The following is a 12,527-nucleotide window of genomic DNA, read 5'->3' as shown; positions in this document are numbered from 1 at the left end:
CACGACCGGTTTATCGGTTTCCGGGTTGAACCGGCCGGTCTGATCCAATTTTTACAACACTGGATCTAATGGTGAGAGTAATAGGCAAAGGTAGGCAGAAAAAGATATAGGTAGAATAACTCATCCCAAATATTCTACCTACCTCTTTTTCTTCCTACCATTTTTTATCACTTTCCCGTTAGATCAAAATCTGAATAAGAGAAAAATAATAACGGTAGTTGAAATTCTGATTTAACGGTGTTGGAAAGTAATAATCAAAGGTAGACAGAAAAAGATGTAATAGAATAACATATTCCTATAAGTTTAGTTTCATTTTTTTTGTTAAATTATTAAATATAATATACACTACATAACTTAAAAAATATTATTTAATATCAAAATGTGTTCACGTGTCAAAATCTAACATTTTTTAGAATTAATGTCGTGTCGTGTGTCGTGTCGTGTGTTATGTCCCACTTCGTAAATTATGATGTTATGTTAATTTATTTCTTAACATATTACATAATATTAAAAATATATAGGTTTAATTACGGTCGGACTAATAAACCATGAACTTTTGTGTAACAAAAAATTCTTTTTGAAAAAATATTATTAGATTTCCTAAGATCTAATGCAAACACACTTAAGCATTACAGCTTTTTAAATAAATATTGACAATGTAGTAAGAATTTCCTTCGTGTTATTTTTATTCCTATCAAGTAGAGTATAAATAGGTCATAAGCCGTAGGCCTGGTTTATATAAGGCTAGACTTGGCCTATCATATATAGCCAAATAAAACACGTTTAGACTTTTAAAAATTTTATTTAGAAAATAGGTCGTGGACTTATTTTAATATACTGGGTATATAAGTCTATAGGTCAGCCTATATCATATTATTTATTTTAAATAAAATGAAATAAAATTATTACTTTAATAATTTTGAATAATAAAGTAATATTATTTTAATTATTGAATGCTTAATTGGCTTAAACAAATTAACAAGCTTAGATCAAAAAATTTGTTTTTTAAATATAGGACAGACCAGACCTATAATTTGAGCCTACATAAGGCCTATGAAGCATCGACATTTCAAAAATCCTAACGTATTGTGTCTGACACTTACCGACACTCCAATACTCATTGTAAAGACTCAAAAAATGTTCAAATGTTACACTGCGTTGCATTTTGAGTTCCAACTATTAGATTCGTTAAATTACGATTACGATTACGATTTTATCGAGTTTAATATAAACATTTGGAAGAATATTATGTTTTTTTGCAAAATTGATGGGTATTATAATTATAGCTTTATTTTTTTGTTAAAATACTGAATACTAAATATAATATACACTATATAAATTAAAAATATTATATAATATCAAAACGTGTCCTACCGTGTCAAAATTTAATATTTTTTAGAATTAACGTATCGGAGTGTCGTATCCCGTGTCGGTGCAACATAGCATAAGGCTAATAGACTAAGTCGGACTTATAATATTTTACACAAATCTGACAAATTTAAGTCAAAATCCAACCCATTTACACCTCTACACCAAGCATAATTAGTGAAAATACTCAAACGAAAACTGATGGGGTGGGAAGACTGAAAGTTAATAATGCAAGAATTAGGGTAACCTTTCAGGAATTGAACTCTTCTAAATTTTAGTGATACATGATTGGTGATATGAAAAGTTAATTCAATAATGACCGTATGTTGAAAGAAAAAGGGAAATAAGTCCTTACGACTAAACTGACGGCATGCCTCATTTCACAAAGCAAAAAAGAGAGTTTCACCGTTAGGATCTGATTTATTCTCTCACATGCTTTACCACTTACCACATTAAACTAATACATGCAATGCCATTCGTCTGTAAGCCTATATTTACCTCATGGACAAAGTAGCCTCAACTAACTCTTTCCCTTTCCTATTTTTTATTTATTTTTTTCTTCCTTTTTTTTGGTAGCGTTTGAGAACCAAACAAAGATTCAAGAGTTGATTAACAACCTCCCAATTTGAAAAATAAAAATAAAATTGGAAACATGGAATTGAGAATAAAATGTAACCATGCTTGAGGTTCAAATTAGGCTGGTGTCTTTCATGGGGAATCCTCAATCAAGGTGAGTCTTACCAACTTGCAATTATGCACATAAGTAAGCTCAGATTAATTAATTTGTGATTCGTGACATGTTTTTTTATAGGGAATATGGCAGAACCAGCGAAAGAAAAAGACACTGAAATACATAGGGAGGAAGAGTATGAAGAGGAAGAAGAGAATGGTGGTGTATCGAGTCACTCGCAGCAGCAAAACAAATCTCTGCTGAGCTAAACATGTTGCTTGTATTCATTTCGTTATTTTCATTCTCTATTGATGACTCCACGGAATATGAGGAAAGTGAGCATAATGTAAGTGATCAGGTTACAGGAGCTAAAACCTGCATATCAAGGTTACAAACTAAGAAAGGAGAGATACATGAACCCAAGCTTGAGAGGAGGTCATCATCAACAAGATTTCAAACTACAATAAGAGACTCCAGGTAAAACCTTCACACTTTATTTCCAGAATATGATGCAAATTTAGACCTTAAGACTGCATTTTGTGGAGGCTTGAGAGAGACAAAGAATTGAGGAAATGGAAGTAAATAATAGTATTGCATTCTATCCTAATTTTCTTATTCCCCTCGAATAGAATTGTAACAGAGTCTTTGCTATCTAGCATTAAACGTCGTTGTCATGTTATATGTTCAGGCATGGAAGAAAATTGTAATATCTTTCTACCGCGGAGGATCACACAAAGTACAACAAAGAAAAAGAGAACCATAAATTTTTCCCCCATCCCAAAACTTTGTTTACAAAGGTTTTTCTACATAAGGCTACACCAATACGATCAGAAGCTGTCGAACATCAAATGAGGAGGATGCCTGAAGCGCGGACACATAGCAGTGAACTCTTGTACCCATGGTGTTATCTAGCATTGTGCATTTCAGTTGTCACTCATCAGGTAACCAATACACCAGAATATGACAAGTTTTGTTAGCTCCGACGTTGAAGACAGAGAAATTGATTATTTGTCCCTATCATATAGTTACTACTAACTATAGTATTTGTGGCTAAACCTCCATTGCCCACTTGATGTCCCAGCTTTGTCTTAGAATGCTGAATAGATGTTTGGGAAACAAAATTAAGTAACCATAAATGGGCAGATAAGGTGTTCTCTACAGTTCAATGGCTAACAAAAGAGTTATAAGGTGTTCGTCCAGCCCTGCTATTTGTAATTGACTTCCAGACGATCAATAAAAATGCTTATGCCCCCATCCTAGGAATTGAAACATTATCTCATCACTTACAGTGCAGAAATTCTAATAGGTAACCCCGTCCTATTTCATTTCATTTTTGAAAATATTTCAATCGGTTCATCACTTCACGACTAGTCCGATTCGGGACGGGTCCAAAATTAAACTTTTAAACCCCTCCCCAAGGTGGTACTAGGGAAGATCGAACACATGCTCTCACCCCCACCTGCTCAGCTCCCATGCGCCAACTGAACTACCATCATTTGGTATCCCATCCTATTTTCTCACGGCAAAACTTGCAACATCATGGTTAAACAACATGAAGTAAAATGAAATGATTATTTATTGTATTTAATCTGTCTGCTTAGAAACATGCACACAGCAATGCAAAAGTTTTAATACATTCATTCAAATGGTATATTTTTTCTATGGATTGGGACAGGGTAGGGAGAACACAAATATCAGTCATTACAAATTCCACTAAGAAAAATGCTTTCTTAACTAGTGCATAAAGCTAGGCAGATATGTCCTTGCATTGTTTTTCCACAACACTTATTGACATAGAAGATGAATAAGAAGCTGAAAACTACAGCACCACAAGGAAAACAAATAGGAACAAGGGAATAAAATTTATGGACACTAGATCTAGAGTTTCTAAACTCATCGTTGGAAAGATGAAAAACAAGAAAATTACTGTAAGTTACCATCTCTGCATCCCCTTGCCTACAAAAAGAAAAAACCACACCTGGTAAACAGATATCATGTGGTTATCAAACTTTAATCTGATATTCTGATCTCAACTCCTAAAATGTCCTTCACCATCTCATATGTTACAAATGCAATCGCTATGGATGGGACCACCTGCAGAACACCAAGTGAGGTAAAGAATGTTATAAATAAAGGAAGAGAAAGGCCATTAAACGATAATTTCAGGTGAAAATATTTTCAACAAGAAACACATGTATTTTCACATTACAATGGCTACAGTAAAAGGCAATTGAGAAAATTTCTAAACACCGAGCTTGAAAATACCATGCATTGGTGTCATTAAACAAATGGTAATATCAAAATAACATCTTGAATCAACCCATAAAAGTTAAGAGCATGAGTTGATTACATTACAAAGAGCCTGCTATGCACAGTGCACTGCTTTGCATGGTTCTGGACCACAACAAACAAAATTCTAGCAGCAGCCCAAAATATGGTGACCAATGCATAAAGTCAAAGATTTGTAAACAATGTTATGAGTTCAACTTAGCTTGCATATTTCTGTAGTTTGTCTTTATTTATACGTTGATCTGGAACCGATCTTCAAGCAGTCAATAATTCTAGGTCAATATAGCAAAATTTGGCTCAAGCCACAGGCAATGAGTAATGCAATGGTGGCTTTTGGCTAATCAGGTAGGCTTATTATTTACAGTTCTAATCAGAGGTAATGTCAGCAGAGTCTGATTGGGGGAATCCAACGTGGGAATCATCCCTGTGACATGAAAGTGTCCCACAAATTGTTCCGCTGACATATAGAAATAGTAGTACCTTTGTAAAGAGATGGTAGGAAATGCAAGCCTTCTTTTTCAGACAAGTCAAAGACAAACACAATTTTGGCAGAATAGATCATGAGCATTAGATGAAGACTGACCTTTACAGAATTGGGTACCAGACCCTTGTATAATGCACCAAATCCCTCATGCCGAACAGTTTTCCTAAATGCATCGACCATTCCAGTGTATTCGAGCGGGACTTTGCCTCTTCCATCACCAGTTAGAACAGAAGCAGCATGGTTCCAACCCACCATCTGCATTCTCCGACGAATGACATCAAGAGGGTAAGCAACAGTTTGTCCAATGGTCCCAGCAACGGCACCACAAGCCAGGCGTGTTGTCACACTCAACTCAGAATCTTTAACTATACCAAATGGTTTGGATGTAATTAACCAGTCTTTGAGAGACTCATAGACAGCAAAGTTGAGACCTACATAAGGAATCTGGGGGGAAAAAGAGAGACAGAGAGAGCAAGATAATATCAATTCTAATGGAAGCATGTTTCTATGCAAAATCACAATATAACCTAGTCAATTATAATTACGAAGCATGCCGAGAACATTGCAAAGTAGTAACCTTTCATATCTCCAAAAATTATTAGATATAACCTGACAGATAGATTTACCCCAATTTTTGTTTCAAAATATCCGCTACTAAAGGTAATGCAGCAATAGATAGAATGATAGACATCTACCTACATCCACCAAAAACTGGGAAACTTTATCACCAAACTCTAGTAGTAGTAAGTAACAACTACCAGAATTCATTATGAAGAGAACCTGTAACGCATTAGCTTGCCATTGTTGGACCTTTAGGGAATCATGCAATCTGCCTTCCCTTGCATAAAGTTGTGAGGCTCTATCTAATCAAATACCTTAATGTTGCTCCTAACTATCTTCTTCCCAACAGTAATGCATGAGTAAATGAATATATGTACCTAATTACAGATCCTACCATAACCAGTTATAACTGAGAAACTAGTTGCACACCCTTCCAAATATCATCGACCCATAAGTAATGCAAAAAGGATCAATAATAAATAGCAAAGAGCCAAATATTTTTTGAAGTTTGCATGAAAGTTTCCAAAAATAAAATGAATTGAAAAAAGGCTCAACCGACTTAAGCCATTTATTAAGAGTTTATTCAATAGTTAAATTAATTTTTTTTTAAATAAACATGTTCAAGCATGTGATTGTTCACGATAAAAAGATAAAGGAAGGAACATGATATGCATAGAACTAAATTTCCAAGCAATCTAAGCAGAATTTCAATTTCTTATTTCAGAACTTTTTCTCTCATTCTTGGGGATAAATTTCTCTCCCTCCCCCAACTGCAGGTTCTATGTTGCTTTTAAATGCAGTAAGAACCACCCATGAAGATTTTAGTCAAAGCATGTTTCACATTTGTTATAGATCTGTCTTTAGGATCATGACCATAACCATCATCTTCATAAAGAGAAGAGATATTCTGGAAATATTACTCACAACTCCAATTACTGAAGGAAGCCAGCCCTTATATAAAGCACGCGGACCTTCTTCCCGAAGCACAGTTGACAAAGCATGGAACATTCCTCTGTACTGATAAGGGGATTTCTCAGTCTGCAAATACAAGGCAAAGAACTTTCTGTCAAACATTAAGACCACAAAGAACATGGATATACTTAACATAATTTTTTTCTCCAATTAATTTTTTTCTGCAAATAAATATCTTTATGCATTTTCAGCTACCTACCATTCTAATCCACAACAAGCAAAGCATGCATTTGGTAAAAATAAAAATGAAAGAAAAAAGTACCTGTACAGTTATCCTGCCTCGAACCATGTCCATTGGATAAGTTGCAGACATAGCAATTATTCCAGCACATGCTCCAGCTCCAAGACGTAAAACAGGAGTCAGCTGAGCATCCTCTGCAGAAAGTACAAGAGAAGATACTTATACAACTAGAAGGGTTTTAGTACTAACAAAGTTATAAACAATTTAAAAAAGATGAATTTCAGTTAGTGTTGCCATAAGTGGCTGAGTTATTAAAGGAGACTAATTTTTAGTAATGAAAATTTAAGCACAAAATTTGTAATTGAAAAGATTTTCATTTAAACAGGCCCCTAGACTCCACATAGCTGTAACATATACGATGCATGAGTACTCTGAAATGGTTGCCATATTCTGCACTGGGTACGTATCCAGTATCAGTACTGGTTGGGTACATATGAGTACACCCAATACTCTCTTTTTTAAAAAAAAAAAAATTCTATCAAATACTTTTGGGTACATCTTGGTCAAGCATTATAATGAGTCAATATCACTCAAATACAAGCTAGCCCTTGCAAAACACAAAGTTTTGCTACTAAGTTGTTTGTTTTGCTATTAAATGAAACAAAATGCTACTTCATCCATTCAAATCTTGTGCCCTTTTAGATATTTTAGCTTACATGATATGTTTTATGGAGTTTATGGAGTTAGATTAGAACATTATGAAAATTGTATTTATTATATGATTTATCCTCCCATAATCGTACCCGTACCTTTACCAGTATTCATAGTGTGCCTTTAATCAAGATGTACAAAATCTAAATTGTTAGAAAGGGATTCATAATCCTAATCAGATGCTACCTCATCAACCAAGCATTCTCAGCATGATTTACGAGGTGATAAATCTTAACATAATTACATAAGTTACTAGTCATTATGATAAAGTAGGAATCTCATAGTATATGGATAGAAGTACAACTGCACAAGAATAATAAACCAAAAATGAAGAAGTTTCTAGAGAGAAAAACCGCCTTGTCCAATTCATCAACTGTGAATCTAATCTACACTTGCCCCTGCTCTACTCCAAATAATTATCCAAGCTAACACAAATTATCCACAAGTAAAAACAGTAAACATGAACATACCATTTCCAGTTTGCTGCCGATACAAATGCAGTATACCTCTGTCAGACCAGGAAGGAAAAGTCAGAAAAAAAAACAGAAGAGAAGGTTAAAATTATATGAAGTGGGATGCACTGAAATAATTGAAAAATGTTAGCCACTGAAGTGACCCTATTTAAATAAAACTGTGCAGTAAAAAAAAAATGTTAAAAGAGGATTGTAGAGGCCAATTTGCCATCATTATAAGTTGATTGATATAATATTGCACCTGAATGAAAAGCCAACAAAAAGAATGCTATAAAAAAGACAATCAGTGCTTCATTTTGTATTTAAAGTAAAACTTACTTAGAAGCTTGCTCGTAACTGAAGAACTTCACAGCAGAATTAGGGACGATTCGAGCACAATTAGTGCCATTCCCTTTGAACAGTCCACGGAAACCTTCAGTTCTCCATATATATTTTAGGCCTTGTATTGTTCCATTGTATTTTATGCTATGAGGATTCTGGACCTGCATATGGCAAGACCCAGAGAAATATCACATGTAGGAACTTGGATACATCGAAAAGCATGCTCGCATACAGATATACTATTTGTCTCAGGCTCTCAGCACACACAAGGAAGAAGAAATAATAGCTAAATCCATGTAGATCTAAACAACAAAATAAACTAACCTGTAGCAAAATTTTCAACCGTTCCAGGGGAGCAACTGCTGTTCGTGATCTGCATAGATACAAAAAGTTTTGGTTTGGTTAAAATTCAAAATAACACCAATCTTGGAATAAGAAATAGTTTCCAGGAAAATTGGATAGTAGATTGTAAATTATATATCAACTTGCTGAAATGAAAATGGCATTCAAAGTATATATTCTTTTATTGGACGATATTTCAATGTTAGCAGTTAAGATATTAAGGGAATGGAGATTTTCTAGTGACTTTCATGATAACTAACATATACAAGCACAACAAACTATATCTTTTTCCAAAGCCCCAAAATTGGGAGTGGTTCTTCACAAGTGATCCAATCCAAGTAAATGGAATGACATGAACAAGACTACACCTAGCAACTCCCCAAATGAACAGCAGCGTCTATATTTAACTGATCATATATACTACTTCACCAAATACAAAAGCCAGATTTATAATTTCCCGTATTAATCAGTCTATGAAATTAACCAAAAAAATTTATATATACGGTATTACAAAAGCCCGATGCTTCAATCTTCATTGTTCCCTGACAATGAAAACATCCATCACTTGCATTATCCATCAAAATCAAACCACAAATACTTCCAATTAATTTTTATATATATTTTTTCATCGATATGTTCAGAATTAAAAATCTAATTTCAAAAAAAAAAAAGGAAATGAGAAACGGAACTGACACTCCTCCGGCGACTCCACCGGCGACGAGAGACTTGCAGATGCTCGCGAGAGCATGGTTGGGAGACTTGACCACGCCTTCTCTGGCGAGCTTCGCCTCCTCCGCCAGATTTACGATCTTCGTTACAGCGGATTCGCCGGTCTTCACATCCTCCGAAGCCATAAATACAAATAGCCTATAAACCCTAACCTAACCCGACCTTCCACTAAGAAGAAAAAAGAGAGCTATCTAATTCGTCGGAGATTGTGAGATCTCGAATTTCCGGCAAGGAAACGGCGAATTCCTCCGGCGATTAGCTCAACGAAGCTATCATTTCTCTCTCGCTTGCTCTTGAAGTAGCACTGTGGTGGCTGCGGAAGCTTAGAAAAAGAGTGTGTGAGTTTGTGTAAGCTCACTGCGACAACTACTACAACGAGCAGAGAGTAACGCCGTTTAGTTACAGTTTATACTATGGATATATTAAGTGAAGATTATTTTACAATTTTCATCATATTTATATTTAAGGATTCTTATTTATTAGACTCATAAGATGCAAGTCATTAAATGCAAGCCAATTAATGATGAATATTATATGTGTAAAAATAATCCACCCATATATATTTTATATAGAGAGAGGAATATATTATCACTGAAGCAAGAATAAAACAAATTTTAAAAATAATGTTACATAATTGTGGGGAAAATAACCCATAATCATCATATTTCAATTTAATAAATGGTGAAGTATAATTTGTTTGAGTTTTAATGACTTTGTTTTCATAAAGACGGCATTAATGAATTATTAGATGCTAAATTATTGTGATAATCCATAGATGGCATTTAAAGATTCGTGGACACTTTTCAAGAAAAACACCAGGTGTCAGTGGATGATTGATTAGTGCAGCATCGTACGGTCCACAAATTGGAAGAACAAGAATGGGGGGTAAACAGAGAAAGATGGGTACTATTCTTTTTGCTAATTTTTCTGGTGCCGCTTTTTCGGGCTCTGCATGATGGAAACCTAGAATGATTTGACGGCGTTATGTTGTGGTGCCTGGTACTCGTTGGCTCAGAGGGTGTACGATTCGATTCACCTTATTAAAAAAAACATCACCTAAAAATAGTGCATGGCTCATGAGTCATGACCATGCCAACCATACTAATAGAGATAACAATGATCTTATTTGTATATAATTATAATTATAATACATCATCCTTATATTTTTTTTATAATAAAACAAAAAAACATACCTTTCAATTCAACATATTAATTCTGTTTAAAAACCTGCCTAAAATTGCGCATGAGGAGTCATGACCAGTCAGCCATATTAATAGAACAACGATCTTATTTGTATGTTATTTTTAGGGGTGATTATATTTTTTATTATTTTTATTATCCGATTGATTATTATTAGATTAATTTAAAATCAAAGATTAAAAAATGGTAAGATTAGTAAGAATAATTTTTCTCATTCTCTAATCGTTGATTTCAAATTAATCAAACAATAACAATTAGGTAGTAAAAATAATAAAACTAAAATAATAATAAATATAATATTTCCCGTTATTTATAAGTATAATACATCATTCTTATTTCCTTTTATAGTAAAAAAAATACATTTCAACATATGATTTCTATTCTTTCCGAACAAAAAGAATTGCTAAGAAATGATATATAAAAAGTAGCGTGTCAAAATCATCAAAGAGAGCTATTTTCAAAAGTTTACGATTTTTTTCATGTTATTGGAAATAAAATTATTTTATACATACATATATATATGTATATATATTATTTTTTTGTCTTTTTTTCTTAGATAGTCCGGTCTTATAAATTTTTATATGTGTGTAAGAAATAATTTTATTTCTTACAACATAAAAAAATTTTAAACTAATGTGGTGTTTGGTTGGGAGCTTTTCAGCGGATATCTATGTTTCTGAAGTAGGGCTTTTAGAAACACCATGTTTGTTTCAACGTATTTTCACCAAAAACTCATCTATCCAATTTGTCTGGATTTATGAGAAACATAGATATCCGCACTGTTTAGAAACCCAATTTGAAGGTGGAATTTTTCGGAAAACCGGTTATCTGACTTTTAATGCACTGTTGATTTCATAAAGTTACCTAATTTTCCCAGTAAAGTTTTTCCCCACCAAACAACTTTTTTTTACATTTTCCTACCTATCTCATTTTATCTATCTTTCCAATCATTTCTCTATCTATTACATTTCCCTACTATTCGAAAAAAATTTCCAAAGATTTAATCAGTGAGCCAGGTTAACTTATCTCAAATAAATTTTGGTAAGTGAATAAATATGTGATCTTAAACAATTTTTTAGGTCATGAATAGGTCCCAACATCAATGAATGTGTAACCTTGAGATATAAGGACATCAATCATCATCATCAACACGACTTAGGAGTGCTTATTATGAGAATGATAGAATTCTCCTTCCTCGAGAATGGGAATCCACCACATCTTGCAGAATTATCAATCCTTTCACAAGTGCCATCCATGTGTAGTTTAACCTACCTTCTGGTGGAAAGTGTCAACACTCATGCAAAACATTCCTCTGACCACTACCTACTACCCCAATTGGCCATTATGTTTTCTTTCACCTGACTCAAATAACATATATAAGAAATTTATAAAAGCATCTTCTTGGTTAGTGGAATCATATCACCAAAGAACATCTCCATCATCTTATTGAGATTTTTTAGGAAATAAAATAAAATCAGTGTGAGTGATGGATAATTAAATATCATATTTATTACTAAATATTCTTTATTATTTTAATGGAGAAAGAAATTTTTAACTTTCAGTAACCAAAATTTAAAAGTCTTAGGAATCTATTGAAACAGGGTTAAAATGGTGAATCAGCCTTATTATTATTGTTTTTTAATCTTTTTAAAAAAAAAACTTACATGATTATACTGTTTTTGAAAAATCAAGAAAATAAAAACTCTTAAAAACAAGCTTTATTCTAAAAAAAATAATTCTCGAAAGTAAAAACAATTTAACCCCAGTATCCGTTTTACTAAAGAACTTTCTGTTTATTTTTTATGATTATTTTCTTAAAATAGAAAGGAGTGTAAACGATAGAGATTGGGCCTGAAAGCTTAAGGGTCTGCTTTAGGCTTCGAATCAAGCCCAATTGTACCTGATTTCATGAGGTGGTCTAGTAATCCAAGTAGACTAATTGTACTGGGCAGAAAGCAAGAAAATCACCCTAATACACGTAAAGCTTTCATCTCCTATCATATAAAGGATTTATAAGAGTTATGTTTTAAGAAAAATGATTGTGATATGTTTTAAAGATTCGTTTCGCGTGCTATAATTTTTTTTTCTTCAAAATATGCGGGTACCACAAAATATTGTGTATGTAGGAAACTTTTTGTAGTCATGTTAAATGATGAATACAAACCCCTAATATAAATATTAATATGCTTTTATGTAAAGTTTTCTTCCCTATGTAATACAAGTATT

General features: G+C 33.3%; 1 protein-coding gene across 1 annotated transcript; it reads right to left on the bottom strand.

Annotated features, from left to right (window-relative positions):
• Positions 1 to 3,633: 3,633 nt before the first annotated feature.
• LOC133295050 (mitochondrial adenine nucleotide transporter ADNT1-like) lies at positions 3,634 to 9,488 on the bottom strand. Its single transcript, XM_061493827.1, has 8 exons — positions 9,066 to 9,488; positions 8,355 to 8,403; positions 8,028 to 8,191; positions 7,707 to 7,744; positions 6,607 to 6,719; positions 6,297 to 6,410; positions 4,911 to 5,255; positions 3,634 to 4,132 (listed from the first exon to the last, which is right to left on the bottom strand). Exons 1-8 carry the CDS (start codon positions 9,224 to 9,226, stop codon positions 4,049 to 4,051), a joined length of 1,068 nt encoding a protein of 355 aa, XP_061349811.1. The 5' UTR covers positions 9,227 to 9,488; the 3' UTR covers positions 3,634 to 4,048.
• Between the last annotated feature and the right edge of the window lie 3,039 nt (positions 9,489 to 12,527).

The sequence above is a fragment of the Gastrolobium bilobum genome, unplaced genomic scaffold (genome assembly GCF_033153095.1).
Source record: "Gastrolobium bilobum isolate Gb01-03AN ecotype WA unplaced genomic scaffold, APGP_CSIRO_Gbil_v1 utg913, whole genome shotgun sequence".
Lineage (NCBI taxonomy): Eukaryota > Viridiplantae > Streptophyta > Magnoliopsida > Fabales > Fabaceae > Gastrolobium > Gastrolobium bilobum.
This window is presented reverse-complemented; position numbering and strand designations above follow the sequence as displayed.

What these genes read in the sequence shown, in the direction of transcription:
- LOC133295050 (XM_061493827.1), bottom strand. Translation starts at nt 9,226, where the DNA reads ATGGCTTCGGAGGATGTGAAGACCGGCGAATCCGCTGTAACGAAGATC. An exon ending in TCGGCAGCAAACTGGAAATG is followed by an intron (nt 6,720 to 7,706) that starts GTATGTTCATGT and finishes TACTTTCTGCAG; the next exon opens with AGGATGCTCAGCTGACTCCT. An exon ending in TGGTACCCAATTCTGTAAAG is followed by an intron (nt 4,133 to 4,910) that starts GTCAGTCTTCAT and finishes GGTGTTCTGCAG; the next exon opens with GTGGTCCCATCCATAGCGAT.